Genomic DNA, 24599 nt, shown 5'->3' on the forward strand with positions numbered 1-24599 from the left:
CATCACAGACCTAATTGTTCATGCTCTTACATGTGTTCAGCTTTCAAATAAGTGAACAGGGCACACAGTCCCAGTGTCTTATCAAAGGGATACAACAGAACACTTATTCCACGGGGATTTCATGGAGTGTATTCATTGCCAAACCAAGCCTATTTAATTAGGAAGAGAAGGAGAAGGGAAAGGGACAGGGGAAGGGTAGGAAGAGGGAACAACACAGGCAATGGCAAAATAAGGGACAAAATATGCCTGTTCCCTTAAGCAATCGCCACCAGGGTCAGCCACACCACACAAATATTCCAAGCTACAGCTGCAGGGAACTAGCATAGGAAAATACAGATTAGCCACACGCTGCCTTCAACAAATGGACTTGAAAGAAGAAATGGGAGAACATCTTGCCCCTACGACCCAGTAGCAGCAGCAGAGTCGGTGTCAGGGACTCCCCTGGCCTGGAGAAGCAGGGGCAGCAGCAGCGTAGTCTCCCTCTCGCATAGTGTTGACTGTGATCAGGCAGGAGTCACAGCCCAATAAAATAAATAAAATACACAACTGGGTTGATCCTGATGATCAGGGCTTCTGGGCCTGGTGTGAGTCTTGACAATGCAACCAAAGCGGAGAACCCTTCTTGCTAATTCGCACAAAAACATAGAACAGCTTGGGTTGGAAGGGACCGTAAGGATCATCCAGTTCCAACCCCCCTGGCATGGGCAGGGACACCTCCCAGCAGAGCAGGCTGCTCAAGACCCCATCCAACTTGGCCTTGAACACTTCCTGGGAGGGAGCATCCACAGCTTCCCTGAGCAACCTGTGCCAGTGCCTCACCACCCTCACTGTGCAGAATTTCTTCCTAATGTCTAATCTAAATCTTCCCCTCTCCAATTTAAAGCCATACCTCCCCATTCTGTCACTACAAGCCTTTGTAAAGAGTCCCTCCCCAGCTTTCCTGTAGCCCCTTCAGGTACTAGAAGGCTGTTATAAGGTTTCCCTACAGCCTTCTCTTCTCCAGGCTGAACAACCCCAACTCTCTCAGCCTGTCCTCACAGCAGAGGTGCTCCAGCCCTCTGATCATCTTTGTGTCCTCCTCTGAACCTGTTCCAAAGCTCCATATCCTCCTTAGGTTGGGCATTCCAGAACTGGACACAATACTCCAGATGAGGTCTCACAATAGAGGAATAGAGGGGCAGAATCACTTCCCTCGCCCTGCTGGCCACGCTTCTTTTGATGTAGCCCAGGATACGGTTGGCCTTCTGGGCTGTGAGCACACACTGCCGGTTCATGTTAAGCTTCTCATCAATCAGCACCCCCTGGTGCTTCTCTGCAGGGCAGCTCTCAATCACATCATCTCTCAGCCTGTATTGAAATTGTGGATTGCCCCGACACAGAGCAGCACTGACTCATCCTAACGTAAGTACCTGCCCTGCAGACCAGGGAGCCACTTCATGAGGAACAGGAAAAAAAATTCAGCAGGATTTGTCCAAATTTATGAAAGCAGAAGGAAGGACAGAACTCCTACAGGGAGAGGCGGGGAGGGAGGGGAAAAAAGAAAAAAAAAAAAAAAAGGGACAGGATGTCTGTATGGGCTCTGGGATCCTCTCCCACCACGCAGCTCCGAGTTCTCTGTCAACAACAGTCCCATGAGGAGGGAAGGGCGCAGCCAAGATGGTTTTTGTCTCTTACAGCTGATGGAGGGTTTGTAAGAGCATGTGGCGAGCAAATGAACAGGAGTCAAGAGCACGGTTTGGTCTGTGGAAAGAGAAAATAGAGAGGTTTAAAACACAACATTTAAGAGCTGCTTTGTATCTGACTTTGAATGAGCAAATAAATGCTATTTCAAATGTGCTGGGCTCGCATGTCAAAAGCCTGTATCGTTTCCTCTTGGTTATCTCTTCTGAAACCATTAATTCATTGCTGCATGCATGGCTGCTTCCCACTGTGGAAAAGTCTCTCTTCTCTTGCCAAGTCCAAGCCAGGAAGGCAACAACCAAGAATCAAACATTTATTTCCATGGGTACAAAAATCAGCAGCAGACCGTTGATCTCTAGAGCAGCATCTCATTTTTGGGTAGAACAAAGTAGGTGGAGCCCCCTTCCCTTTCTCTGGAAATGGGATTTTCCATACAGATCCACCATTTAGGGCCCCAAAACACAGAAGGCAACCCTGAAGTTACTAAAATCTTTTCTCCTCAAATCATCTGCTATCTATGACCTGATGGTGACTTTGGTCTTGGGACTTTTTAAGTCCCTAAAAGAGGCAATGTAACATCTTAACCTCCCTCCCCAGACTTAAGGTCAAGTAACAACTGACTGGCTTTGCTGAGCCACCTCTGAGGGTGCCTTACAGACAGCCCACAGAACCTGCAGAGCATTGTCTGAAAGGGCCCAGCACAGATTGCAGTAGTGAGGTCTACCTCGGGTAGAATAACCTGCTCCTTGAAACCAGGCGATGGAAACATGCAGTCACAGCAGGGTTAACATCAAGATAAATTTTTCTAACTTCCCCGTAATTTATCTTTCTGTTTCCACAGGCTAACTGTTCTCTCAGCATCACTGAAACTTCTAGTGGCTAGGTGAGGTGTTTCAGTCGTCACCATTGGAAGACTCAGCCCTGTTTGCAATGAGCAGGCTGATTTTGCATAGGCAGCTCCCCATTTCTGAAAACGGAGAACCTGAACTGCTGGTGTTGATGACAGCCAAATTCCCTCAGGCTCCATTCCTCACACCAAGCCTCCTCTAATACTAATAGCCTTCTTACTTGCTGTGGAGTAAACTGCCTGCTACTCTGTGCTACAGAGTCTTGAAAGAGGTCAGTGTGATGTGATCCAACCTAACAGCAGAGAGAAGCAAAAAAAAATCCTCTAAAAGAAAAAAAATCAAAGAAACCCCAACCCCTGCAGAAAACACCACCACCACCTCCAGCAAGGCACAAGCAGGCGGGCAAACATCCACATACTTTCATTTTTTTCACCTAAATTATGGAAAACCACATGTGGATTCACAGCCCCCTCTTGTGTCCAAAAAAGAAAATAAGGACTGACAGGAGCAGAGCAAGATGTATGCTCCTTACAGCTCGTGTCCATCATTTTATTTTTTTTTTTTGAATGGAGAACACTGCAACATCACAAATTGCCATAAGAAAGGAGGAGAATGTCCACGCCAGAAGTAAGCCTTTTGCAGCAAGAGGCAGCAGAGCTGTAGCCTAGGCAGCTACAAGGCCTTCACAGCTCTAGAAGCCCAAGGAAACCACAATCTTGAAGGAAAAGCCCAGAAAACACCACCAAAAATGCACACCAGTTTGCTGAAAATGAAGGATTAATGCGTTTGACAGGGTGGGAGTAGATTTGTTGTAGAAACAGAGTCCAGAGGAGCTCTGCAGACTACTAGGTTAACAAGTTAAAGCTTTGAACTAAGGTTAGGATGTGGTTTTGTTCTAACTGAATTCCAGGACAAGGGAAGCAGGTTAATTCAGCAGCTGTTTTAACTGGGTTTTGTGGTTATTCAATTGTCACTGTTCTCTCCAAGCAACTGTAAAGGATTTAATAGCTGTTCTCCTTGTGTCCTTGTTCACTTAGGGAAAGCATTTTAAGAAATGCATATATTTACAAAACACAAAGGTCTATAGCGTGTATATAGTGTCAACATCATTATGTCACATGGGACAAGTTTTCCTATGGTAATATCACACCTCGCAACAGAGGGGCTTGCAAATCAGAGAAAGCTTCAGCTCCAAGAATTTCACAGCACCAGGGACACTGCAGGCTTGGCATCAGCACCCTTGCATACCAAAGGCAGGCAGACAGATCTGCCTTCTACTGTGAGAGGCTTCTGGCTTTCACACAACTTTTACAGAAACTTCGAACAATCTCACACTTTTTCTGAAAGACACTCTCCCCTCTTGCACTTTTAGTGAAATGCTGACTATAGATTCAATGGAATTTTTTTTGATGACTTCATTAAGACCAGAATTATACGCTTTGTCACATACAGCACCATCTACATATGAAAAATATTTATCAGTATTTTGTAGCCCTGAAGCCTGAGAGAGGCCTACGTACACATAAAAGAAGAGGGGGACAAGTGTCTTTTGTGAGCGGATTTGTTTAGAAGACACGTCAAGCTGAGTTATGAAGCTACTCCAGGCACTGGAATCTGACATAAGCAATTAGAAGGGTCAAACGCACTGAACCAAAGTCCCCTTTTCTGTATTCCCAGCTTCAAGTGACTTAAACCCTCTGTTTGAATTGCTGGGACTGACAGACACTAAGTGGTACTTGTTTGGATCAAGCTGGGTCTTTGCATAATTAGTGTCTGATGAAGTAAGCCACCATTTTCTTCACCATTTTATTTCAGGGCTGGTATTGGACCCTTACACCGTACATATCTGTTTGATCAATGAGCAAAATCACAGGCAGTAGTGCAGGAAACAGCAGAAATGGAGTCATCTGTGCGGACAACTTCACTTGGCAAGTCCTGCTACTTCTTGCTTAAACCTCTAACGATTGAGTTGGAGGTTTATTTGTTCAGTTGGCAAAGCATGCCGTCATTGGCTTGCAACTGCCCAATTCCTAACCTGGCCAAGCCAAAGAGAATAGACAGGAAACAAACTGTTCCACCAGAAGGCCCTTGAGGTTAGCATTTGCACATATGTAAACAAGCCAGATATACAGTTTTGTTTTCCACATCTGACCTTGGTGTGACTGCTACGCATCAGCTTTGACAGCTTCAGCCACACCAACACTTGGAAAAATTCTTCTCCCCATTACAACTGGCCTGCTTCCAATCCCAGAAGAACTAAGAGACTGACTACCAATATTTGACTGTATTCTTATCACCTATGTTTTGTACTGACCACAAGTATTTTATGCCTCTGCCTTCCATCAGCACAAGATCTCAATCTTCAGCATATTCCCCACAACAGGAAAACCAGGAAGGCTTAAGCGTTCTGGAACTGGTTAAAAAGCTGTCCCCACCCTATGTGGCACATAGTCCGTTACTGAGCCAGTGAGTTCCAAATGAATTTCAGACCTCTGTTGGTTTTGCTTAAAGTGACAATTGTGGAGTCTTTCTCCCCTTGACTGCTGAAGTCCTTGCTCCCTTGAGGAAAGAACTCTAAGGGATTCTTCTTCTAAATCACACCAAAGGTAAAATTCCCCTTGATTTAGTCCAGAAGAGATACGGCTTCCACTATTGCTATTGCATTATCTATGCTTTAACAAATTAAAGAAACTAAAGAGCTGGTGGGAGCTGGTGTTGATTCTTTACCTACATTAGAAGTAACAACACTAGAGGCAGGCAGCAGAAGCAACTTATGCAACTAATTTAGTTCTCAAAAAAACACGCTAGCTTTGTTGATAGTAGGAGCAGTTCCATTTAGGAACAAATTCAGTCTTCGTATTTTGCACTGTTTTGATCAGTGTCACACAGCATGACAACCCCAGTAGATCTCTGCTGACCCCAGTACTCAGAAGGATGACTTGGAGGACCCAGATCCAATGCACTCATAGTTCACTCAGGCAGTGGCTAGAAATCCAGTAGGTTTCCTTAAGCTCAAGACGTCATCTAAGACTGACATCATCCACAATTTCTCCTTTTAGATCAAGACTTTTTACTCTAAATCTTGCCTCCTGGAATAAGCAAGGTAAAAGAGGCCCATCAAACTATTAATCCTTAATTTCAAAACAGATATTTAGTCGGCTTTAACAGAAGACCTTGCATGTAGCTATTAATCCTCAGTTTCAATAACTCCCATAGAGCAGACTGTATGGCAAGTACAATACTCACTTTGTGACAAAAGCAGAGAGAACTGGTGCCAGGGATTTCGGGAAATAATCCTGCTGGACCATATGGTTCAAGGTCATAAGAATACCATAGAGGCTTGGAACAGCTTTGATCTTCTCTTCACTCTGAGAAAAGAAGAAAGAAGTCAGACATTAGACAATCCTTATTTTATCTAATCCAGTCTAGTTCACTGAGGCAATGAATTCTCTGTTGAATGAAGTGCTGCCATACGCTGTACGAGAGAGCTGCTCATTAGATTTAGTGCAATGTTCCTCAAGACAAAGGTAGCCAATTCCACAGCCTCCCAGCACCAGTATCCAAAATAAAGCAACACCAAGAACATTCTAGTACTTATCATCTAGAGCCTAGCCATTGACAGCAGCAACAATTGGAAAGGGAAGTAATGAACTTGCAAGTGAAACAGATCTTCTCAGAGGCCCTGTGTCAAATCGTTCTCCTAAGAAATTTCACCTGACTTCAACTAAAGAATTCAGCCACCTTATTTACAACAACTTTTCCTGTATTATTCTGTAGCCCATTTTTGTACCACCACCAGTTCCTCAGCAGGCTTCCTCTAGAGCCTGATGTAGCATTCCCAGAACTAGTCTGACAATTATGTATAAGATAAAGCTGATAGTCAGCCCTATTGCTGTTCCCCTGCTTAAGCGATGCCCAAGTTATTCTTGCTCCTAATGGGATACTAACCTGTGTGTTCCAGATCTTACATTGTTTTAATTTATTTCTCCACTGCCATCCCAACTAAAGCCCTTCATTCTGTAGGCAGGATCTGGAACTGGTGTTCCTAGGTGTAAGACCTTGTATTTCATAGTATCATAGATTAGTTTGGGTTGGAAGAGACCTTAAAGATCATCAAGTTCCAACCCCCCTGCCATCGGCAGTGACATGTCCCACCAGATCAGACTGCCCAATGCTCCGTCCAACCTGGCCTTGAACAACTCCGGGGATGGGGCAGCCATAGCTGCCCTGGGCAACCTGTGCCAGTGCCGCACCACTCTCACGGTGAAGAAATTCCTCCTTATGCCTAGTCTAAGTCTGCCCCCTTCCAGTTTATACCCATTGCCCCTAGTCCTATCACTACAAGCCAGCTTTCTTGTAGGTTGCTATAAGATCTATCTCGTCAGAGCCTTCATGGTGCTAAGAATATCTATTGCTCATGTACTTCTAGCTATGTTGGACAAAAAATGATGGAAGCTGCTCTCCACATATGCCTAATTCATCAATAGTCCTCTGTATCACAGAGGATAACCATCATCCGGCTGATCTTCAAGGACCTTATCAATGCCAATTCTGAATCTGAAAGGGTTCTTCTGGAAGAAGGGTGAGGCACAAAGCACAGACATATTCACCATTCTCTGTGTGGAATAAGAAGTAGGTGTCAGTCCCCGAAACAAGCATTCTGCAGAACACAAACCCATCTCTGGTTCTACAGACCTTTCTGAGAAGGGTGAAGCTCAGCACTGGTTCAATGCACACAGGGAAAGGCTAAACTGCTTTTTAGGGGATTAAGATATATCCCAGTATGTCAGCAACTCTGTACCCCAAACTGGATATTACCAGAAGGAAATCTATAAACTTCTTTTAAAGCAGATTACTATAACTTAGACCACGGCTATTCTACGGTTCAGAATTATCTTGGTCCAAGTTTCCATTCTCAGCTTCTAGGTCTTGAGGGAGTGAGAAACATTACCCTTGTAAGACAAGGCATGCAAAATTACTCCTTAACTTTGCAGACAGAACCCTCTCACCTCAATCATCTCACTGAAAGTAGTTGCAGGTATTCTAATGCAATTTGCAAGGTTTCCTACCGACCTTCCTCCTCTCTCATGAGAAAGTTTATTTCATGGAACTATATATGCAACTAATATTTGGCAAACATACTTCAAAGCAGGAAGTTGAATGCTACTGATCTAGACTGAGTAGCTGGATATGGTTTTGAGCTGCACTACTAAGAGATGCCGTTAAGGACCACAATAATATCATAGATTAGACTTGCAGATATGGCTTTTTCTAGGCACTGTAGTCCAGCAGCAGCACTACTTCCTTACCTGACCCTCCCTACCTTTAGCAGATGACTGAAAATGCAGAGCGCTAAGGGCACAAAGAGCTGACATCACCTCTATCCTAACGCAGCCCTGCAATTGGCAATCTCTGCTGGACCTGCAGACTTCCTTTGTCCCCAGGCATCAGGCATGCACAGGCACCCAACTGCTTCCACAGCAACATAATTAGACAAAACCCAGCTGGTAGGGTCTTCAATAGCCTAAACAGACCATAATTTAACTCTTTCCTGCATCCTCACCTTAAGTAGTCCCATGTGGATCAAGAGGCTTGTGATAAATGCATCTGAATTAAATGTGGAAGAAGTGAAGGCTTTCCTCATCAAGGCATCTAAAAAGAAATAAACTGGCCATATTAAATAATACAGAAAGGGATGCTGTTACAGATTTCAAGATGAATCATACAAGACCTCAGAAACATAAGTTACTAAAGGAGTTTTGGGAAGTAATATCTGTTAAAATTCCAGTTGTCTCCACAGGTGGTATTATCTCTGAAATACCGAGACAGGTAAAACCCGGACCTTAAGTATAAGGCCTGATACAAAGGGGGGAAAAAAAAAAAAGAAAATCCAACAAAAATTGAAAATCCACCCCAAAATTCCCACACGGCCAAACTTCAGAAGCAATTAGACCTCAGTTCTACACACCACAAAATGCTCTACTCATTTGAGCATGCATGCTATGTGCATACATGTATACAAATATGATGAGACGTAGAGCACCAAGAGTTAGAGCCTTGACATTTCAAGGGTCAGCAGGAATTGATCTTTCATTTGAAATCACAAAGAATGGGAATACAATGAGAAAACTTGCTCGGCTGTTTTCTAGGACCAAGCTATTTGCACAAGCTATTGGCAAACCTATGCTTCAGCCTCTCGTGTCTACAAGGTAGGCAAGGCACTCATTTTAACCTCTGTTCAGGTTTCTTGGAAGGGGGAGAACCCACTACAGCAGCTGTAGAACAGCATCAAGCGTTACCCAGGCACCTTATTGTCAGCTGATGGTTACTTTTCTGGAAGGAAAGTAATTGCTAGGTTCTACCTTTCCCTAAGAAGCAGAGGTAAGGAACAGCTCATTGAGATAAAATACATACACAAGCACAGTTCAGACAAATATCCTCTGCTCCATTTTTCGTTGGAGACAACTCATAATGGGCATGAGCCAAGGCCAGCACTAGCTCAATGAGTCACCAACTATTTATGTCTGATTGGACCCAACCAGCTGCAGAAATTATGGCACTACTGTTTCACAGACAACATCTTACGGTTTCACCATGTCCACGTAACTCCAAACTAAGAAATTGCAAACAAGGGAAATGCACATTTGTTTGCAGTAAGTCACTCTAAGTGGTCTTAAAAATAATAGATCCAGTTCTTTTGCACAATATTGATAGGTAGCTCATGTATGAGAGAACTGTACTGCTGGGGGATTTGAAAAAAGATGGAAGTCAGTGGTCAGATGCCAAGGAGCATTTGGAAATTCCTGCTTCCAAGTGAGAACGTGAAGGGACACTATTGGTCCACACAAAAAATCAGACCTAACCTGATCACTACTTCACCACATACAGCAAGAAACCGTCCCTGCCTCTACATTGACTTCTGTGCTCTGTCCCTGGTTGCAAATTTCTGCTTCCTGAAGAAATTAAAGACATAAGAAGAGACACTAAGAAACAATCTTCACAGTCTCTTAATACCATACTGAAGAGGCTACTTCCTGCAAAATACTATATAAATAAACAGCCTTGAAAAAGCAACTGACCTTGGAACACAGAACTACTGGCTCCTGACAGCCTAGCATCAAGAAGATGCAGTAAGGGCAGCACAGGTCCACTAAGATAACTACAACAGGCCCTCATCATCAGGCTTTGGATGCACAAGATATGCCAAGCTCAGAATGAAACCCTACGTTCAGTCCGCACAACAGCATGGGCCAGCTTGGTACTTTGTTATCTGGGGTTTCTTTCTGCCAGAGACAAAACAGTCAAACAGCCTGGCCCCACAAGGGCCTTACTCTGCACCACATTGGCATCCTTGATACTGAGGCAAGTCACATGTGAAACGAAGAAAGGCCCAGTCACCTGTTGTTTCATACACTGCTGTTTTCACTGGAGCTTCATCTTTGAAGACTGAAGATATCCTTAGGAGAGTTGTAACTAGTTTCTCTATGTCAGATGTGTCTGTCTGAAAGAAAAAAGGGGGGAAAAAGAGAATCAGGCACTATTTAGTTCACTGCATGCCAGCTACAGAAGATGGCTGTCTCTGCTAGGGTTGTGACAAGAATTACAGTCTTCAGCTGACTGGCATCAGTTTTGCCTTGGCCATATCACAAGGCATAAGCAATTCTGTGAAACAAAGTTAACTCTATATCTGGTGCCAGTATAAGCGTTAACTACTTCACCGCCTTCCATTAAGTCCCTTGGGATCACTGGGGAAAAATTCAGGCTTCGACAGAAATACAAATCCAGGCCTCAACAGAGAAAATTATCACCTACAGGCACTAAATGATTCTGAGAGAATCAAGCACAGTAGACCACCGGCTCACCTACCTGCTGAGCTATCAGCACAGAGTGCTTCGGTCCTAGCCGCAGCAGCTTCTCTGGTGAGGGGAAAGCAAGGAACGTGGCAATGTCCACAGGAGGAGATGGCACTGGAGTTGAATCCTGGAACAGGGAGAATCCATCTCAAGATTACTCTTGGAAGTAAATAAAGTAGTTCAGCAGCAAAGGCACATAGGGCAGGTCAGGACCCAGGTAAACCAAAATCTCTTTGAGGTTGTAAAGAGCCCAAATCTGGAATTGCCAGAATATGCTAGCATAGCTGTGTGGCATTGCACATGCAAGGTTCCCACCATTTTCTGGACATGGGAAGCCTTTTCTACCCATTTGTTACAACCACTACTCAGCCTTTCCCTCCATGTATGTGTGCACATGCACACTTTAACAAAACATGTTTCTAAAGTAATCTATTTTAATTATTTCCTGCATGTTATCTCCCCAACTGTTATTACAGTGCCAGCTAATGCAGGAATGTGAACGCTTGCCAGCTCTCATTTCCTCCTTTACTCTCCTCCAGCCGAGAAAACAGGAATGCATCTGGATGTAAGCTTACCTGTGAACCAATTATCTTCTCAGGAGTCAGTGACTTCTGTTCTTCCTGTTCTCGCTCATTCAGCTCTTGCTGTTGTTCCTCTTCATCTTCATCTTCATCCTCTTCCTCCTCCTCTTCATCATCCTCCTCTTCCCCTTCATCATCACTAAGGTTTGAGAGTTAGATTACACACTTGCAGTTCCTGTAGGCTGGAGCTCAAAGCACTTTTTCAACAACAAAAAGCAGCTTCCTCTCAAGTCTTACTGCAAAAAATACACCTCCGTTTCCACAGATTAAGAGGAAGCTCAGGCTTCAGTCACCCAGCAAGCAAAGAGCAAGAAAGGCAATCTATAACTAAGACAAGTCCATCGATCAAAACAAGACAAGGCTTATCCTGCTTATGGAATCCCCTAATGGTGCTCCACGTTGCACAATGAAACCAACATCCATCTGCAATGTTACAGTTCTTATTTTAGAAGAGATTAGTGAAGAAAAGCATTGATGAAAATTCTTTCAAAACTTCCAATTTAAACTCTAGTACCCTCCCTACCTCAAAGATCCCAGCACAGCTGCCATGTTGAGGCCTTCAAGGATCTCCTGGAGTTGCTCACATCCCTCTTCTCCCAGACAGTTACCTAGGTTGATAGGGGAAAGGAAGTAGACTTAATAGACGCACACAAGTTTGTTCTTGAGGATTTCGCTGTAGATTCACGCATGTTATCAGTCATTTCTACACAACCCCTCACAGGCAGCAAGTCTTCAACTATCAGAATCAAAGTCATTAAACAAATTTCATCAATTTGTCAGAGATGGTCAGAGACAAACAAACCCCCTGCTTTTCCAAAGTGTCTTTGAGAGACTTCCTGCTAGTGCTATAAATAGTTCGTTCTTAGCGATTCTAAAACAAGGACACAGCACTCTACAACTGAAATGTGGTAACCCAAGGCATGAACAGCAAAACCTAATGCTAGCCAAAGTTCTCCCACTGTTCTGCAGAGATGTGCAAGGAGGTTTTTTGTTTGCAGTATGAAATATCCAAGATGAAAATACACAATAGAAAAAAGTTTTACTGAAAACACTTATACATATCAGCTTAGTCTTTCCACCTTATGAGACATACCACAACTGCTTAACTTTAATGATTAACTGAGTTCACAGCTTAAAAAACTTTCAGGATATAAACTGCTTTCTGCTCCAAGGCCATTCAAATTCAGCAACTTTCAGGGTACCATTTTTTAAATGCTGACAATTGCAAGACTAAAATAGGTGACAACATCCTTCCTAGTAGTTTCTAGCATGGATCAGACTAGAAATACTTTGATCTAGCAGATTTACATACCATTGAGATCCAACTTCTCTAACTCTGCCTTATCTTCAATAGCTTCAGCAACAGTCAGAGCAGCATCTCGTTTGATCTCACAAAAGGACAAATTCAGTTCCTAAGAAGCAGAAGAACACGTGTTTGCAGAATTCCTTTTACATCTATCAGCTCTGCGACCTTCATGTGCTCACAAGTGTTCTGTATAGAACCTCATTTGAAGAGGCTCTTAGCAAAATAAGAAAATATTTTTAATTGGAAATAAAACTTGACATGTGCTCCTTCTTCATACAGAGGCATTTTGAAGTACACTATTATTAAGAGCAGCACTACTTTAGATAGTACAGACCATTCCGACTGCTCACCTAAAAGATAGCAGACATTTCAGTCCTTAGCAGTCAGCTGACTGGAGATCTTCACTTATTCAAGGGTCACAAAAGCATTCCAGAGTTCACACAATGGTAAGTCTCACTGAGGAAGAGTAGCTACTATACTTAATGGACTGCAAATTTGCTTTTAAACACTTCAGTTGCAGGTTAAGGCCTTCAAAAGACAAACTATACGTGGTACTACTGATAAACACAGCCAGCAGAGAAACACAGTAGACAGCCTAGTAAGAATAAAGTTATTCAACAGCCAAGCACCATCCCCCACCATTCCACACTGTGCTCAATCAATCCTTTCCTGAAAAGAGATTTAATATTAACAGCAAAAGGGAAGCAGTCCTTGAACAGAATGAATCAGCTACGACTGCTTCATGCTATCCTCCCTTAACCACTTCTGCTCTAGAAAAAAGGATTTAACTTCTGCTTCTCAATCTCAATACCTCCTTAATTAAGTTTTCCTGTGAGATTCAGAAATAAGTTCCAGTAGAAACAGCAGAAATCTGAGCAAGGGACCTCAAATCACAGAGCACCTCACTCTCTGTACCATCTTCATAAATGTAAAGAAATATTAGCACTCAGCTGAATTTTATCTTTGACTGTAAGCTTGTAAGAATAGGAATTGTGTTCAGCATCTGTCCCGCTGCAGTTGTGACTCATGGCAAGTGCTTCTAGAGATCTCAGTTAACTTGCACTACTGACTGGACTTAGGCCTGTCTAGAAAGTAACCAATTGCAAGTCCTGTGCAAATACTGATGTAGGAGGCCATGGTAAAGCCAAAAAAACTAAAAAATTTGGACCTTTGATACATGCCCTAATAAAGAAAAAGCATGAAGTGTATGAACTCTGAAATGCTAAAGAGACAACAAGCTGTTTATGAAGTGGAACGTCTCAGTCCCTATTCATGATCCTCTGAGAGGTTCTAAAATCAGATGCTTCCATTATCAGATTTCTTGAAAAGCACTAGCTGAGCTAAAACAGCAGCTTCAAAAGCATCAAGTAGCATCTAAACAGATCATTGATACAGCTCCACGTAGAACAGACTTAGCTGGATGTGGTGATGCCACCGGTCTACAATACAGCTTATTGCTTTCAGGTTGTGAGCACAGAGCCTGATCTGAGGTGAATCTCACTTGAAAATAGTCAGTAGCGCTAGCAGAACAGACAGAAAAACAGGAAATGGTAAACAAGACATTTTCAAGGGATTAAAGCTGAAGAGCAAGACAACAATACCTTTAATTTATGAAGCCCTTCTTTAACAGCATCAGCAATAGCAACAGCACCCTTTGAACGCACCAGGCAGTCTCCAAAGTTAATCACTTCAATCTGCCGAAGAGCCTTCAGAGTCTGCAAGACAGCACAAATTTGAAAGTAAATGAATGTCCTATCAACCCTGGAAGGCCATTTATCCTACCACAGCATGCCACGTGGTCCAACAACACAAAGGTGCTAATGCAAACTATATTTGAGATGACTGGGAGACAGAAGACAAATCCAAAGCAACTTCTTAGAACAACTCACCTCTGCCATGGCCACAGCTCCTTTCTCTGTGAAGGTGTTGTCATTCAAGTTTATAACCTTAAGGAGTGGGTTGATAGCAAAGGCCTGGGCCAGTGCTGTGATGCCAGGATGGTTAATTCCATTCTGTGGCATATGGACCTCTTCTAGAGTCCCAATGATCTGGGAAAGGATGCAGATGAAAAAAAGTTGTTAGGAGACATGCTTCAACTCAAGAGTATGAAGTGCTTCACTCTTTAGGATTTCCTTCAAATTGTTTTCCTCCAACTCAAAACTCCATTAGCTCTTCTTCTAACCGTTTACCAGCAATTACATCACAAATCTAAGTGAAATTGCAAGCTCATAGGAAGTGTCAGGTTACTATAAAGCCCTCGATTCTAAGAGTCCCAGGTAGCTTCCACACAGCATGTCTGCTCTGGGATAGCTTAAAACAAAAGTTCTTTATCTGTGGTTCAACAGCCCTGAAACAGATCAAGAAACATCACTAGATACAACAATTTAAGAACTACATTTCGTCCTGACTGCAGAAGCAAATCCATAAGAAAAATAGTATTAACACTTTTAATAGCCTAAACAATATGTCACAAAACAAAGTAAAGAATCCCATTTTGGTAGTGCCATTCACTCTGAATTCTTCATGAATTTGTTTCGTGCCTCTCGAGTATTTGAGAGGTCTAATTTTTGCTGACTAGTCAGAATCACATCCAGACAACTATTTACAAAACCAAACAACCTATAACCTGCAATATCATTGCTACTATACCTGAAAATATGCATTATAAATTCAGAAGTTGCTTTCAGCAGCAGTGGAGGAAAGAAAAGGAAAATAAGTGGCTACAAGTGCAGTAAATTCTCATCTTCCAACAAAAGTGGAAGTTGGCCAATGACAGCTAGAGAAAGCTAGAACCATTTGGAGTCCCGTCAGGATGACCCTTGCAAAACCACTACGTTGCTTTTGCCAAACGATTGAACTAGGCAGAGAAGCACTCAAGAAGTCATCCGGTACACCTACCCCTCTGCCAGATAACCTCCATTAGCCAGAGGGAGGAGAAGGAATAGGACTACAATGTACATGGGAGATGCCCATTTCTCCCCTAAGTAGTGCACACAGCCACTAGTTATATGTTAGGAAACCTATGTCACAAACATTCAGTCATTAATTGTAATTGCACTTGAAGACTACAGTTTCTGCAGCAAATAACACCTGAACTTCAGTAAACAAACAATCAGCCTCTGCCTCCAAGCTGAGGCAAGCTCTGTATGCAGTATGTTTAACAACAGCACTTAAGCACACCTTGCTCCAATCTGCTGTTGAGAAGCTCTGATTTAGTACTTACGCCAAAGGCTTCAGCCAGCGCAGTGGCACCATCATTCTCCAGACGATTTCTGCCAGCCACAAATATTTTCAAAGCAAGAGGCTTGCCCTGGGCACTTGATTTCCTGTGACATTCTTTCAGAGCAGCTGCCAAAATCTAGAGATAAAACAAGCAGTTGATACTACATCAGTATCTCATTCTGAAGGAATCCAAATGTGCTTTGTACATCCAGCTTTCAAGAAATACTTCAGTCACTGCTTAAATGTATCTGCTTCTACAGTAGACTATACAATAAAACTGTAACCGTAGCACTTGCACACCACAGTCTCAGGCAAGAAGCGACGGTTTTGAAACACTAGAACACACTGACCCCATTAAGAACACTTGACTCAAACAGGCAAACATATAGGGTCTTAGGGATAACAACAGTTAGTTCTGCTTTTCTGCTTCATCCAACAGGCATCCTTCAGTGCTAGGCTTGGTAACACTATTCTCTCAAATCCAAAGCTACCACTCCTGACATGGAATCTAATGTTTAGGATAGAACAATTTTCCAATCCTGGAAAAACAAATGAGCTTTTCATATTTCAGAAGGTTGCCCACAGAAACACACAGAGGGAAGGGATCTTGAGGTTGGAGAAATGGGCCAACAAGAATCTCATTAACATTAAAGGGAAATGCAAAGATCAGCAAATGAGGAGGAATAACCCCATGCACCAGCATAAGTTAGGGGTCAACTTAGGGCAAAACAGATAAGCAGAAAAGAACCTTGGGTTATCAGCGAGTGAGAAGTTGATTTAGAAGCTAGCAACACACACTTGCATCAAAGAAAGTCTGGGCTGCCTTGGGAAAATCATTGTCAGTACATCAAGGGAAACTATCCTACTCCTCTACTCAGCCCTGTGAAATGCATCTGAATACTGTGTCCAGTTCCAGGCTCCTACATGGACACACTGGGGAGAGTTCAGCAAAGGGTCTCAAGGATGATTAAGGAATTAGAGAATTTTACATACTCAAGACTGCTGAGAGATGGGATTATTAAGGCTGGACAAGAATCTCTGGGGGAGATTTTACCCATAAGTAAGAACAGCCAGAATAACCCGATGGGGGAGAATGTAGTGTAAAGAAGGCAGAGCCAGACACAAATGCTCACAAATTGATGCACAAAACACAGAAAAAAACCATGGTTTTTACTGTGAGGGTTGTTAAACACTGTGATAGACTACCCAGAGAGACTGTGAAGTCACTATCCTTCAAAATATTTAAAACCTGGCTAGACACAGCCCTTAGCAATCTCACCTAGCTACCTTGAACAGGTGAGATGAAGAACTAGATGACCACCAGACTCCTTCCAATCTCAACCACTCTGATTCTATGTAGGGCAGTCTAAAGCCAAGTCCTGGCTCTGGCTTTGCTCTCAAAAAGGAAACTAGCCTTACCCTTCCTCCACCGATGCCCATGCCACAGTTATTGAGCTTGAGTTCCTGCAGGGTGTAACATGCAGGGCTCTTCAGCAGCGCTTCAAAGCCACGCACACCATCTGGCCCAAAGGCATTGTCACTCAGGTCCAGCTCCACCAGCTGGGCGCCAGCAGTGATGAGTGCATCACCCAAAGAGATCTGCAAGGAAACAGATGGCAGTGAGTGGGAGAGAGGGAGGGAGTGGATTGACTTTCAGTGACAGCATCACTGCAGTGGCTAGGTATGACAGTGATGCTGCAAAATATTTCCACTTTGAGGAGATTCAGCCAAGCTGCACAGGGAAATAAAACTTCAACAGCTTAAGTCAGAGAAATTGTTGTGCTAAAGACAACCATAATGCGGGTAACCAAGAAGTTAATCTATTCCTTTAGGTCAAGTACACATTTTTCAGAGTGAGTTTCCCCCTCTACAATGCTAGAAGAGATATTGTTTTCATTTTGTTGAATTTATAGTGTTCTTGCTTCACAGGATTCGGGCAGGAAGCTCTGTCATTACTCTTGGAAGAGATGGCCACATGCTTTTATTTAGAAAGTTTAGTTCCCATTCTATCTATCAGATCATGAGGATTTTTTCCCCAGTGACAAGCTTCTTCACTAGCACAGACTTCCACTTCGCCTTTTACCAACTCTTCTCCACCTCACACAGAAGGAGCAAGAAAGAATCACTCGCCTATTCTGAGACACTCAGTGTTAACAGCACAGAGAAATATCAGCTCTTGTGCTAAAATGCATACTCCCACAAAAAGCATGACAGGTGAGAAAAGAAGTTATATTAGTCAGAACTACTGAATCTAGTTTTTGCTTACCAAAGCAGGAGGGATCTCAGACCTTAGCCTCCCTGTGAACATGTCACTCCAATGACACCTCTAAAATAAGAAACATACAGATAGAAAGCATTAAAAATATTTAGGACAACACAGTTGTACAAAGGTTTACAAATACAAGCTGCATGACATCAGTGGGGACAGCTTAATACTGCCCGCCTTCCCTCAGGCTTGTCATTTGATGGTACTAAAGAGCTACAAGAACTAATGTTACAATTGCTTCACTTGCAAGGACAAAGCCACTGAAACGCACGCAGTTAATTAACACTAAACAAGAATTCTTGCTTTCATTCAAGCTGGAATTCTTTTCAGCTGAGAAAATTACCACAGTAAAAAGCAGCAGGAAACTGAAGGATACATTAGGAATGCAAATTTTACTAAGGTATGGAGCTGAACAATCTGAATTTGCTTGAAAAGCCACACTTGGGTGATTAACATCAATCAACACTTCATATTTCTCTCCTGCAAAGCACAGTGCCTCTAGCGGCATGGTATCCTCCTAACATTAGGTTAGAGCAGCAGCAGGGAAACATAGCTTGGACATGGAAAAGCCTCCTGGTGTGTCTTCTCCATTATTTCTTCCTTATTCAGGCATTCTCTAAAGACTTGTTCTTCAGAAGATCTGATAATTCTCAGAAGATATCACCCAGCTTTTCCATCAGAACTTAAGTTTTGTTGTCACAGTTCTTTGTTTATAGATGATGCCTCTGCAGAGAGGTTCTTCCTTGAGCAGCTTCCCAGCTTTAAGATTGGAAGCCCTCTGAATAGGAACATTCAGGAAAGCAGAAAGTGCTCCCACTATCCCAAAGTCTCCAAGTTCTGCCATATTTTCAAATGGCTATTCTTCCTACCGGAAGAACCACCAAGCAAGCTTTGGGGCTAACTCAATGCAGGCTACTGCAGGAAGAACACAGGCCTTCAGTATTTCTACATTAGTTCTTCCCGTTCACCACCATCCAACTTTAGGATCTCACCTTGAGCTCTGATTTCTTCTCCAAGGCTTTGGCAATGACCTTTGCTGCCTCCACACCCACCGTGTTGCCTTCCAGGCGCAACGCTTCCAGGCCATCAAATTCCTCAATTTGCTTGATCACTTCTTCAGCTGTAAAAAGCAGACAGTCTAGTTGGCCTTTTAACTATCATCTTAGCTGCCACAGTAACACTGTGATGCAGCAAGACTTGCTCAACCCTTCCCTTAGTGAAAAGCAGAATATTAACCTAAAGAATCCTGAAACAGCACAGTGAATAGAACTAAAGCATCAGGTAACCAGAGAGAATGTTCTCCATTCCCCACCCTGCCTTTTTATTTCTTGTCCTACTCACTGATATCCATCCTCTTATTTGCAAAATTAAGCTTCCTTACTTCCTAATCTGATAGAATTAGAGAATTGTTTGGTTGGAAAAGACCTTTGAGATCATGAAGTCCAACCATACGTGTCCACTATTAAACCACATCCCTGAGCACCTCATCTACCGATCTTTTAAACACCTCCAGGGACGGTGACTCAACCACTTCCCCGGGCAGCTCTTGCCAGTGCCTGAGAACCCTTTTGGGGAAGAAATTTCTCCTGTTGCCTAATCTGACAGAAGATTCCTCTGCCATTCAGCACATGGTTTAGGAGCTAGAGTGCACATGCCGACAAGGATGCAAGGACCAAGGCAAAAGTTGATCGGATTTGATGCCACATCAACAGGAAGAAGCTCCCACACATTAACAAAAGTAGATGCCTGTTTAGCAAACATGTCAGAGTGGAACTAGTTAACTCTAGAATAATCCTACACAAGATAGAGGAGCAGGCTGCAGACTTTCTCCTGTTACTGGGCACTCAGTATCATTCCCAAGGTCCAAAGCCTTTCCCCACAGTTCAGTGGCTTTGCACTACTAAAATGGCATCTAAAAAAGCATCACCTTTGGAATCAGTAGAAAAGGTACACACTATAGCAAATAACCTCTCTGAAGAACACGATGTTTCTTGGTGTGGCAGAAACATTGATTTGAGAAAATATAGATATTTTACAGATATTTACTAATTAGCAGCAACTGCAAGACATTTTTAATTGAGAAATACACATACACCAACAAGAGAGATGTTCCAGAAAAAAAAACCCCACCAAAAAATTGGTCAGAATTGGGTCAGAAACCGGACTATCGCAACCAACTACCACAGCAGCCCATTCCTCTGTGCAGGAGCTGTCATTCACTTGCGTACTGCTTTTGAAAGGAGTGCTGACTTATAGTGCACAGTGACTGTCAAAAGCACTTGGAGAGAACACCAACGAACCAAGATTTACACACTAGGGAGCCAAACCCCAATCCTGCCAGCTGTAGCATTGCCAGGGCACCAAGTAAAAGCAGGGTACAGGAAAGGAAGGAAACATCTCTGTTGGAAGCAGCTGTATCTGAACTCCCCTTGCATCACAGCTAATATTACGACAAATCGTCAGTGCAGGATTAGCAGATTTACCACAAGACTTCAGAATTTCAGGGAGACACTTCCCAAACACAGTATTTTCTCTTACCATCTTCAGCTGTATTGAGTTTAAGGCTCTGGCCTTTGAAGCTCAGCTGTCCTCCACCCAATTTGGTTTTGACCAGTGACTCTGCAAGCCTAGTGATGTCTTCAGATGCCATTTTTCTGTTTTTCCAAAAAAAAGTCAACATTTTAAAAAGCAAAGTACAATAAATAAGCTGTATGAATAATCATATTTATTTGAACACTGTGTTTTTAGTTCCCAAGATATCTGAGTTTTCAGTGTCATTAGTATCTTCCCCATAGCTCACTTATGATGGCTAGCATAGATTAACATTCCAAAGCCAACCAGACAGATGGTGTCGATTGTTCCAATACTAACAAGAAGACCTAGGTTTTGATGGAGTTGTTACACTTCATAAATAACCGGTAGCTAAAACTATGAATTAAGGCCACAATAAGACATTACTCTTTGCACAACACTTCTACAATTAAAATGTAACATTCCACTCTCCTCAAATCCCATCCTTTAATTACACTTGCTGCACATTTCCCCTGTTCCCCAAAGCAAGCTAAAACGAACACAACTGTTCTTTTCTTTTCAGTAAAATCCCCAGTAGTGCCCTCATCAGCATGGTTCTAGAACCACTGAGTTGTTGAAAACGCAATGTGAGTGGTATACAAAACTCTCTGTTTGTGAGTTCTCTTCCCTTTTGGATGTCCCACATGGATTCATCGCACACATTAAACAGGATGATCTTACACCGCTGATTGATTAGCGAGCATTTTGCCTTGAGGCACAAGTTTGAAGCTTGCTATGCCTAGTAGCATCTGCATATCATTATCTAATGTATATCAATCACTGCGTGATGTAACTGGCCTCCATTCATTCAGAAGGATAAATGGCGTACATTTCTCATCCCACTACCTCCACTGGGATAAAACTTATAAACTGATATATATACATAAAACAGACTTCAGGTATCAGATGGGATGCATGTTCATTCCTACAACAGAAACCTAATTCCCTTCCATTCTTGTCTGGTTTAGAAGTGGCCCCACTCTCTTGCAGCTCTTGGAGCTCACCAGCACTAGCTTTAAAACACACGCTAAACAAAAGTTGTATATACATACTTTCTTCACAATAACTGTGAAGCCAGCTTCCCCACAGCACGGCTTCTCTTCAGTTTTCATTAACTTTAGTACTGCTTTTAAACACAGGGTGGGAACACCTCCAAGGTTGATCAACACCACCTTTCTAGAATGATTGTCCTCTCAAGTAAGTGCTGCCAGTAGAAAGATGTTCACATAACCTCACACTTCCTCACAGGAAAACGGTTCTTCATAATACCTAATCTAAATCCCCACTCTTTCAGCTTAAAAGCATTATGCCTGGCACTACCACTGCACTCCCTGATAAAGGGCCGCTCCCCAGCTTTCCTGTAGACACCTTTAAGTACTGGAAGACTGCAACAAGGTCTCCCCAGAGCCTTCTCTTCTCTAGGCTGAACAATCAAACCCTCTCAGCCTCTCCTCACATGGGAGGTGCTCAAGCCCTCTGATCATCTTCATGGCCTCCTCTGGACTGACTCTAACAACACTCCTGGCAAGGTCTCACAAGAGTGGAGGGGCAGAATCACCTTCCTCTTCCTGTTGGTCATGCTTCTTCTGATGAAGCTGCATGAAGCCGTACACCTCTCGATGCTCAAGAGTTCATTCAACCGAGTGTTTTAATTCCAACGGATTGTCCACACCAGTCCGTGCCACCTGCTGTGGTATCCCAAGGAGGGGCTTGCTCTGCTTTCTTGCCCAGGAGCACTGCTGACAGCCCAAGGTTACCTCCTGCCCACACCTGACTAGTCCCCAGCACAGCTGCCCCCAGGGAAGCAGACACACCCCAGGCCCAGGTGCGGATGCCACCTTCCCACTCCACATGCATGTGTCTGCATGTGCCTCTCTGCCTGTGGAGAGTTTAAACTGTCATATAGCACGTGTGAGGTGTGCTGTCATTCCCTTATGCAGCTTCAGCCACCCTGCCTACCTATTCAGTAGCAAACCACTCCGTATTCTCAGACTATTTTGAATATATGAAATATGAGCTTACGTATTACATATTCATTAGCAACATTTTCCGCACTTCCTGAAAAGATGTGAGTCAGACTGAAATCACAGTTAATACCACAGCAATAAGCTTCTATAAAATTGCTCTGGTTTCTTACTAAAGTAGTATCTTATGCTTTAGGTTTATCTTACTCAAAATATTAACTTATTTAACTCAACACTATAAAAAACGCCCAGCCTTCTGGGATTTACTACTGCAGGACCTTTTCAGCAAAGTCAGATCTAATTTTTTAAGTCTACTTTCATAAGCCGTCCCGGTGGAGCTGGGTAGATCTGCCGCCTGCTTCAGAACGGGATAGACCAAGCGAACCGCCGGAGCCGGGGTAGACCTGGCGACCCACCGCCTCCCGTTCTGGAGTCGGGGTAGACCTGGCGACCCACCGCCTCTCGTTCTGAAACCGGGGTAGACCTGACGACCCACCGCCTCCCGTTCTGGAGTCGGGGTAGACCTGGCGACCCACCGCCTCCTGTTCTGGAGTCGGGGCCGACCCGGAGACCCGCCGGAGCCAGGTAGACCTGGCAACCGCCGGGTCCGGTTCAGTAACAGGGTAGACCTGGCGACCGCCACCTCCCCACCGTCGGAGACGGGTAGACCTGGCGACCTCCCGCCTGTCTATCTGTTTATGTGCCGTCTACGTGTGTCCGTCTGTCTGTGCGTGTCTGTGTCCGTGTGCAACGGTCTCCCCTGGCCGGGCACGCGTGGCCGGTGCCCACCCCTCGACGTGGGCGGAGCACAAGGCGTTCCCTTCCCGCTTTCTTCCCCCCCCCCCCCCCCCCCCCCCGCGCCAGGAACGAGCGCGGCTACGGCCGGGGCGGTTGGAGGGGGAGGGGAAGGGAAGCCGTCGCGATCGCCCCATCGCACGCACAACCCCTTCAGCCGGCCACCAGCCCGGCCCGTGCCCTCACCTCCGCGCCGCCGCTGCCTGGGGAGGCGATGGAGGCGCCGCTGCGAGCTCCGGTACCGCCGCCGCCGCCGCTGCTGCCCGGGCTGGGGGAGGGGCGCGTGGGGGAGGCGGAGGATTTGAAAGCCGGCAGTTCTGCTCCGAGCCCCGCGATTGGCTGCGCGCAGCAACGTCAGCACCGCCTTCCGCCGGGCGCTGCCGCTGCCGTGCCGCAGCCCGGGGTGGGGAGGGGCCGGGGAAGGGCAGCGGGAGGGAGGGAGGGGTCGGGGTGGAGTCATAGAATGGTTTGAGTTCGAAGGGATCTGAAAGCCCATCCAGTTCCAACCCCCATCCCATGGGTAGGGACGCGTCCCGCCAGGCCAGGCTGCTCAAGGCCCCGTCCAACCTGGCCTTGAACACCTCCAGGGATGGGGCATCTACAGCTTCCCTGGGCAACCTCTGCCAGTGTCTCACCACGCTCATAGTGAAGAAATTCCTCCTTAGGTCTAGTCTAAATCTGACCCTTTCCAGTTTGTACCCATTGCCCCTAGTCCTATCAGTACAAGCCTTTGTAAACAGTCCCTCCCCAGCTTTCCTGCAACCCCTTCAGGTACAGGAAGGTTGCTATGAGATCTCCTTGGAGCCTTCTCCAGGCTGAACAACCCCAACTCTCTCAGCCTGTCCTCTAGCTCCAGCCCTTTGATCATCCTTGTAGCCCTCCTCTAGACCTGTTCCAACAGCTCCATATTCTTCTTATGTTGGGGATTCCAGAACTGGACACAATACTCCAGACAAGGCAGACCTCCAGATGAGGTCTCGTAAGTATGGTTAAGTTTCGCCTAAGCAGTTGTGGTTTTTTTAAAGTTAGATAGAATGCCCCTCTGACAGCATGTTTTCTTTCTCTGAGAGCATGTTTTCTTTAAAACAGTATTTTTCCAGACACTGTTCTTTCTTTGGAGATGATAATGTCTTGTGTGCAGCGTGATATGTGCTGAACAGATGTGTCTGCTTCTGTTTGGAGTTTTTGTCTTATCTGAAAAGGATAGGTCAGGCAGAGCTGGAGCCAGCTCCAAATCAGCACAAGTTTTGACTGATGCAGAGTTGCATAACATTAAAATTAGACCTTGGAGAGTAATAGAATATGCATAAGATTTCTGGGAAAATGTATACATGTGCCTGTAAGTGTGAAATCCATGCTGTCCCCAGCTCTTGTCTCGCTGCACACGATTGACGGAGATCACTCCCTCATGTTGCCCAGGCCTGATATAGGGTGCTCGCTGTCTAAAACTCCAAAATGAGTCTTAGCGAGTTTTATTTGTGTGTTGGGCCCCTAATGCCTCAGTGCAGTGGGG

General features: G+C 44.3%; 2 protein-coding genes across 4 annotated transcripts in view; one reads left to right on the forward strand and one right to left on the reverse strand.

The window, feature by feature from the left end:
- Positions 1-103: 103 nt before the first annotated feature.
- Positions 104-23431, reverse strand: RANGAP1 (Ran GTPase activating protein 1). 2 transcript variants are annotated; one of them, XM_054056057.1, is made up of 16 exons: positions 23273-23431; positions 20295-20410; positions 18749-18876; positions 17757-17816; positions 16910-17089; positions 15492-15626; positions 14158-14316; positions 13870-13983; positions 12275-12374; positions 11486-11570; positions 10957-11101; positions 10395-10508; positions 9927-10029; positions 8092-8180; positions 5775-5896; positions 104-1740 (listed from the first exon to the last, which is right to left on the reverse strand). In XM_054056057.1, exons 2-16 carry the CDS (start codon positions 20404-20406, stop codon positions 1671-1673), a joined length of 1716 nt encoding a protein of 571 aa, XP_053912032.1. In that variant the 5' UTR covers positions 20407-20410; positions 23273-23431; the 3' UTR covers positions 104-1670. The 2 variants fall into 2 exon arrangements, with proteins under 2 accessions (XP_053912032.1, XP_053912033.1); XM_054056058.1 differs by lacking the exon at positions 23273-23431 and adding an exon at positions 22788-22988.
- ZC3H7B (zinc finger CCCH-type containing 7B) overlaps positions 23190-24599 on the forward strand; it is a 53117-nt gene continuing 51707 nt past the window's right edge. For both annotated transcript variants that reach the window (XM_054056042.1, XM_054056052.1), the window contains exon 1: positions 23190-23324. The gene's annotated coding sequence lies outside the window, so the exon portion shown is untranslated. The remainder of the gene's footprint in view (positions 23325-24599) is intronic.

Source organism: Cuculus canorus, chromosome 1 (genome assembly GCF_017976375.1).
Source record: "Cuculus canorus isolate bCucCan1 chromosome 1, bCucCan1.pri, whole genome shotgun sequence".
Lineage (NCBI taxonomy): Eukaryota > Metazoa > Chordata > Aves > Cuculiformes > Cuculidae > Cuculus > Cuculus canorus.

Coding starts and splice junctions, on each gene's coding strand:
- RANGAP1 (XM_054056057.1), bottom strand. CDS start 20,406: ATGGCATCTGAAGACATCACTAGGCTTGCAGAGTCACTGGTCAAAACC. Junction 10,030..10,394: donor CTGTGCTGATAGCTCAGCAG/GTAGGTGAGCCG, acceptor TTTTTCTTTCAG/ACAGACACATCTGACATAGA. Junction 8,181..9,926: donor AGCAGTGTATGAAACAACAG/GTGACTGGGCCT, acceptor ATTTCTTTTTAG/ATGCCTTGATGAGGAAAGCC.